Genomic DNA, 7,702 nt, shown 5'->3' with positions numbered 1-7,702 from the left:
AACATCATTCTCAATTTTACTTATGAATAAATATTGTTGTTGCCGATGGGTCTTTGATTCAGTGATATTGTGCCTGATATAAAATAATATTTATTATTTAACATATATCAAATACAATAATTACAAAAAAAAATTTCTAAGTGTGGGAGCTAGTTTACAACCCAATCAACCTACTATTGGTTTGCCCACATCTTTTAATTCAAAATTTATATATTTTTTATTTTTAAAATTATATCTGGAAAGATATTTTAGATAATCTAAATAAACCTCTTAATTCAAAATTCACTAATTTTGAAACCACAGCCCATTGACTTCAATTTTTTAATAAATTACTTGAAAATTGAAAATTAGAAGGAACTAAAGACAAATTTTAAGATTTCCGGGGGAAATTTATAAAAAAACCGTTCACGCGGTAAAAAAATAAAAATAAACCCAATTCCGCAAGCGTACAAACCAATCTCTTCGTTGTCGTTTTTTTCAAGAAGACGACCAAAGACGCTTCTTTTTTCCCTCTTTGCTTCTCGCCGGACTCCATCGCTTCTCTCTCCCTCTCTCTCTTGCTCCGTTGATCCTTCTCCTCAGCCCTTCTTGCTTGCTTCTCCGGCGATACGGCCTTTCCTGCTCTCAATTTTGGTGGGAGTGTTTCAATTTCTAGGTTCGTATCGGTTGCGGTTGGGGTGCTTTGAGGTTTTGGTGCTTGGATGGCGTTGTTCTTGGATGAACTCATTCGGTCGGTGGAGCATTTGGTTGAAGGTCGCGAAGAAGCAGCAACCTCTTGTGGACCCTGATCTTGATCCTGTGCTGCTTGTCCCCGGGATCGCCGGTTCGATACTGCACGCTGTTGATGATGATGGGAAGGAGGAGCGCGTCTGGGTTCGGATTCTTGGCGCTGATCATGAGTTCCGGACTAAGCTCTGGTCCAGATTTGATCCGTCCACTGGTACTTCTCTTCGGCCGTAGATGCCTGAAATTTTGAATTTTGTCTTTTGTCCGTGTTTGCTGAAATTATACTTTCAATTGATTCTAAAAGTAAGTATATTGCTGAAAAATTCACACTTGAAGAGGCACTAGTTTTCTTATAGATATTGTTTGACATTAAGAGGAATTTAGTAGTGGTGGATGGCTATTTTGGCAATCAATATTTTATGAATGTTTTGCATGATATCATAGAGTGGGTATTTTGTTAAGTTGTCTCATAGATTTTGCTCAAAATGACAATAATTCTTGCCTATATGAATTTGTTTTTTATGTTTGTATGGAATATATGTGGACATTGATGAAAGAATCAGCTATCATTGAGGTTGGATTAATGATGAGGCTTCTTATATTGTTTCTGATTATATTACAATATCTCTGTCTTTTCTTTTTTCAGTTTCTGATTGAAGTACCGGGAATCATGGCTCAAATTTCTTGTCTGGTTAATTGTATTTTTTCCGTGACATGCCTTTAAAAATTAATTTTGTCATATATTAGAAGCGAGATTGTGGTCTTTTAAGATTGATTGATGCTTGGCTTCCCACATTGTTTCTTTTGTCTCTATAAGTTGTGCTTGATAACTTTTGGCCTTATATTCTTCTATAACAGTTGAATTAAGCATGTATAGGACAGCTAACTTTATCATCACTAATGCCTAGCTATATGGTGCCATGATCTCATTTTCATATTAATCTGAAAATAATCAGCACAAATCTTTACTGGCCTTTGTTACTTATAATGTTAGGCATTTGTCAATTTTACATTGTTAAGGTCAAAAATATTGATGCCACTGAATTTTGTTTGATGTTTTTCTTTTGCACAAACTTATGCGATTTAACACAAAATTTTGACTGATGAATTGCTTAGAAGAAGTTAATAAAATCATTGAAATCATGTAAATAATGCTTGTAGTGGTAATTTGGTTCATGGTGCAATTTTAGCCTGTAGGCTTTATTTCATTTTCTATTTCTTACTATCTGTGGGTTTGGATATGACATTATTCATGGAACAATATTCACAAGCCTAAATATTGTACATACACCAATGTTTGAATATGCTGAGAGTGGCTTGTTGATTTCTGTGATACAGGCCAAACAGTGTCCTTGGATACGAAGACAAAAATTGTTGTACCTGAAGACAGATATGGACTATACGCAATCGACACCTTGGACCCTGACATGGTACAGATATCCCCTTCTTATGTGTTTTGCCTTATATTCTATGTGAATGGAAATGTGATGTTGGTCAACTTTTAATATACTAGCCATGCCTTGTCAAACCTTGGCATGACAAAGGATACTGCAAAAAATGGCAATCTTCATTTGTATTTTTCACTTTTTGAGTCTGTTATGTGAAAAACCATTAAAGGCTTTCTAAGATATAGGAACTAAATCCTTAAGAATAGTTGGGAAAGAGATAAGAATTGTAATAAAGTCGAATGGTCAACCTCGCCTTCTCTCCTACTTTAAAGGAGATTTAAATTAAAAGGCCTGCCCCCACTAAAATTTATCTTTAATTTACACAATATCTCCCTTGTAGATATGTGTATGCTAATGAATCCTTTAGTCTGAAATTTTAACTAGGCATCTTATTGATCCACTTTTAATTTTGTCGCATGCGGAGCATCATTGTTTTTTAGCTGAGGTTGCTTATTCATCCAAGTTCCTTATTTCTTATTTATTTCTTAAATGTTGAAGTTATCGAGTGATTCAAAGTATTTCTTCAAAGATTGTCATGTAATGAAACATCTTTTGATATTTTATTTATTTCTTGTAGATTATTGGATGTGAGTGTGTTTACTATTATCATGATCTGATTGAGGAAATGATCAAATTGGGATACCAAGAGGGCAAAACCCTCTTTGGATTTGGATATGACTTCCGTCAGAGCAATAGGTATGTCAAATATCTTCTTGACAATTAAACGGTCCGTACATAGGATATTTGTCCTTTTTTATAGAAGGAGTTGAATTCCACAATTATCCCTGCATAAACTTCTTTTTTTAGCCAGAATAAAGCTGCCAATTGAAAGATCTTAGGAAAAGAGGGATGTAATGTCTATTTCATCAAACAAAACATGGTTGTACGGGTGGACCATTATCTAGGGCATTTGAAACATCTTACCTTTTGATTGAGCATTTGCTAATTAAATATTACTTACCTTGATATCCAAGAATTTGTTTATAATTTTACTTCTATCATTTCAGGCTTCAAGAAACCATGGATAAGTTTTCTGCCAAGTTAGAATCCATACATGCTTCTTCTGGAGGGAAGAAGATAAATATTATAACTCACTCTATGGGTGGTTTGCTTGTGAAATGCTTCATGTGCCTGCATGGCGAGGTAAGTGATCTTTATCCTTTCTGAAATGGAAAGAATTTTCTTTAATTTACACTATTTTCTTTTACTTTTAGGTTATTATTATTTTTTTTGGAAATTAAAAAATTTGATAATTACTCTGAAAAACAAGCATTACTCTGTTTTGTATTCCACAGATTTTTGAGAAGTATGTAAAGACCTGGATTGCAATTGCTGCACCATTTCAAGGTAATTATTCTGTCCTTGCCTCACTACTGAAATCAGGAGTATATTGAAAATGTCGGAAGATTACAAAATTCAGTTACAAGGATCTGTTAAAGCTTATTGTCAGTGGATGATAAAGGGTTAATTAAGTATCTAGAAAATCTATTCTGTGAAACCATGTGCCTCAGATTTTTTCGACACTTATATTAAAGCAAACACATATTTATACATGAGAGGGAATTATAATAATTTGATGCAGGTTAAAGAGTGAGAATCTAAGCCTTCAATTATTTGTATCATATATATGTAAAATATCTTTAGTATTTGAACTGCTCTTCAGAATATTTGAATGTTCATGAGGTTTTCCAACTTTTGTGATAGCAACCTTGAGTCTGCAATTTGGGAAAAGAAACTCCTTTTGTACATTTATCTGTTTGTGCTATAAAGTTCAGAAAGAATGTTACAGGTAGTTTTCTGATGAATTATGGTTACTATGGTCATGTGGTGCTAATAGACAGTAGGGTCCCTTGGACTAGTGGAGATTCTAAGAAGCTACATTACTGTTTTTGTAAATTTTAAATATCTATTGAATCCATAGTTTCAAGTTTTGCACTTCTTGATATTTTCTGAGGATGACCAGAAAGGTTACTGATGCAGATTGGTGAATTTGTTGAATTTTATTGATGTATTTAACAGGTGCACCTGGATATATTACCGCTAGTCTTCTAAATGGAACATCCTTTGTAGAAGGCTGGGAACAGAACTTTTTCATATCCAAATGGAGCATGCACCAGCTGGTATATCAAAATTCTTGCTTATTTCAGGAATTGCTGATTTTGTTTCCTTGTCCGCTTTAGTGCTTACAAAAACAAGTGTTTTTTAGTGGACCAAAGAAATAAAATACTGCAGTGTTCATTTATTCTACTCTTTGGTCAAAGCCCCTATCCAGCTTGTTAATCTTATTGAAGTTTTTATTCACTATCTTTTCTCTCCAAGAATCTTCAGTGTTATTTGCACTTACTTTTGTAAATCAACACTTATCTCACAAAGTATTCAAATTTCCTACCTTGACTTTTGTCTTATTTTTTCTGAAATTTGTTAGTTGTAGATGGTGCTATATGGTCTATGGTTTTTTAAACTCAACAATATATTTGTACTTCTTTGTGAAGTCTGGCATTCATCTTCATACAGATTGAGTCTTAAATGCTCTTATGTTACAGCTGATTGAATGCCCATCCATATACTGAGTTAATGGGTAACCCCAGTTTCTCATGGGATGTCACTCCACTTCTGCAAATATGGAGAGAGAAGGATGATGGTAATGGTGGTTTGAGAGCTTTGCTGGAGTCATATGAACCAATGGAGGCTCTAGATATAGTGGCTAATGCTCTTTCAAGCAACACGGTGAGAATCACCATACATATTGTGCTATGTATACTTGCTCTAGTTGCTCTTGCTGTACAATGTTGCATGAGCCACTCATATCTGGCTTGTTATCCTCAAATTATTACCAGTGATATTTCATCATTCATTTCTTGTGTGCAAGTGATGCTAAGGGTGCTTAGGGTTGTGCCATGGCAACCCTAGTGTGTAATACCGCATGTAGTATTCACTATGCTTTTGAGTTATCAATTCTTTAATTACTGTCTGTTTATTACTAGAAAAGATGATCTGGACTATGCCTTTTTTTTAACAGGATATTTGCATATGATTATGCATGCATCTTTATTTATGTTTGCTCTATGGAGATTTACAACAAATATTTCCTTTTTTGTTCAAATTTGCCGGATTGATTACACAACAAATAGTTTTTCATTTTGTTATCCATCCAGGTTGCTTATGTAACATATATATATTTAAAATTTCCAGGTTTCTTACAATGGCTTGCAGCTTCCATTACCATTGAACTTAGAGATCTTACAATGGGCTAATAAAACTCGTGAAATATTATCGAGTGCCAAGCTTCCTGCATCAGTAAAATTTTACAACATATACGGAATTAGTTGTGACACAGCTCACAGTGTTTGGTATGCCTTCCCCTGCACTCTTATTTTTCTTTTTCTGTTTTTCCCCTTATTTTTGTTGGTGCGTTATCTTGAACTAATCTGACCAGCTTGGTGCTTTCCATAGAGCTTTAAATGCACAATGAGCTCTGAATGTGTGTTTCATACCCGAAAATCTGTAGCTAAACAGACTATAATGCCTGCCAGCATTTTCAATTACGACGAAATATGCCAAGGCAACTCAATGCTTTTAAAATTTGGTAACTAAAGACTATCTTATTACTTTCTTCTGCAGCTATGGAAGCGAGCTGACACCAATTTCTGATCTGAAACAACTGCTACCATGCCAGGTTATTCTATGCTTGATGGCAATCTACTTAATCCTCCATCATTGCATTTTCTGAAATTCCCTAACTGTCTTATTCACACATAAATGTGGTTTCTATTATAATAAAATGTCATTTGTCATTTGTACTTGGCTACTTGCACATGTCCATATGTTCACAATTGCAATATAGTGGATACCTGAAGCATGAGTTGGGCTAATTGGGAATAGTTATGTGAGGCCATTCACTTTCCCACTCAAGACATTCACATAATAGGTGCAATAGTTTTCCAGCCAGTGTCTATATTTATTTAAATATAGAACACTTTCCTGTCTGGATTTACTCTATCTATAAGAGTTCATATTAAGATGCTGCTTTTCTCTTCAGATTGCACAATTTTTACCATGGACAGATCACAACTTTTTTTTTATGAGAATGCCATTTTTAGCTCATGTTTTGAACCCCTGACATAGCAATATTTTCAATCTTGCCAACTAGAACTCAGTCTATCTGTCTCCCTATTTGTCACATTCTATTTGCTATGACTAGCCCCTTTTTTTTAGTGAATACAATTTAAGCGACATCACCATTTTCCATTTTTCTGATTGCACGGGTCAGCTTGTAATTGAAAATATATTATGCTTTGGTTATACCTTAATAATAAGTTTAACTTTATTAATTTTTTTTTATTTTTGTATATGTTAAACATTCTTCAGTCAAAGTACATCTGCGTAAATGGTGATGGAACTGTTGCGGCAGAATCAGCCAAGGTATGTTACCATTGTAGTAAATAGTTGTTTAGTAAAGATGATTTAGATGCACAATTTACAAATAAGAGCTGATGTTAGCACCATTACTCTTTGCCTGAAAAATACTTGCTCTGAGATGACCTAGAATTGTGAGTTGTCTAAGATATTGATCACTGCCATCTGAACATGAGTAAACAACCCACCATTGCAGGCAGATGGACTTAATGCACTGGCAAGAGTTGGAGTTCCTGCTGATCATCGTGGAATAATCTGCGACCGCCATGTTTTCAGAATACTCGAACACTGGCTGAAGGCAGGAGAACCTGATCCATTCTACAATCCACTCAATGATTATGTAATCCTCCCCACGGCTTTTGAGATCGAAAGACATTCCGAAGAAAACAAGGAGGTGGCATCTGTCAAAGAGGAGTGGGAGATCATATCCTCAAACTGCGATAACTCAAGAGAACTTCCACCCTTCATAGGTGACTTATCAGTCAATGCTTATGTCGACGGGAAGGAACAATCTCTCGAAGAGGCACGGGCAACCATTGTTGTGCATCCTCAGAGCAATGGAGTTCAAAACGTGGAACTACAAGCAGTGAGCGTTGCCACTGTGGTATGATGATGCTGTGTGGTTGTACAGTTATGGAAATTATGGAATGTGAATATATATATATATATATATAGTTGCATGTGCTGTGTATATAATTTGGACCAAAAGAGGTACAAGATGGGGAAATATTATGCTGAAATTCACAATGCTAAAGGGGTGTATATAAATAAATCTGGTATGGGAGAACTTAAACAGGTAAGTACTGGTGGAATTTAATGAAGTTATGTGTGCTTGTGTGTTTATCAAGTCTTGCAGGAGTGCTGCAAAAAACAACGAATTGTAAACTTGAATAGTAATCTGGTTTTTAAAAAATTTCACTTCTATGCAAGTGACTTAAGAGAAAGCATTGCAAAACTTACAATTTTTCATTTTCATTAAATAATCCGCCTTTTTTGGGATTTGGTATGACTGTTTTGTTTATGAACACATGAAAAATACCATATTATATATTGTTGGCATTATTAGAAAGGGTTTCTGATAACAAAGGGTAATTTGGGACTTAGATTAAAAA

At 34.8% G+C, this 7,702-nt stretch overlaps 1 protein-coding gene across 1 annotated transcript; it reads left to right on the top strand.

The window, feature by feature from the left end:
* The first annotated feature begins 466 nt into the window (after positions 1-466).
* Positions 467-7,437, top strand: LOC120277446 (lecithin-cholesterol acyltransferase-like 4). The gene is given in 13 exon segments (XM_039284299.1): positions 467-757; positions 759-940; positions 2,065-2,156; positions 2,752-2,870; positions 3,182-3,317; positions 3,470-3,521; positions 4,194-4,294; positions 4,718-4,741; positions 4,743-4,901; positions 5,367-5,524; positions 5,796-5,850; positions 6,543-6,596; positions 6,787-7,437. Coding segments are annotated over 13 exon segments (1,602 nt in total). The 5' UTR covers positions 467-701; the 3' UTR covers positions 7,201-7,437.
* Positions 7,438-7,702: the final 265 nt, after the last annotated feature.

The sequence above is a fragment of the Dioscorea cayenensis genome, chromosome 15, assembly GCF_009730915.1.
Source record: "Dioscorea cayenensis subsp. rotundata cultivar TDr96_F1 chromosome 15, TDr96_F1_v2_PseudoChromosome.rev07_lg8_w22 25.fasta, whole genome shotgun sequence".
NCBI lineage: Eukaryota > Viridiplantae > Streptophyta > Magnoliopsida > Dioscoreales > Dioscoreaceae > Dioscorea > Dioscorea cayenensis.
The sequence above is the reverse complement of the archived record's forward strand: the minus strand, read 5'-3'. Positions and strand labels throughout refer to the sequence as shown.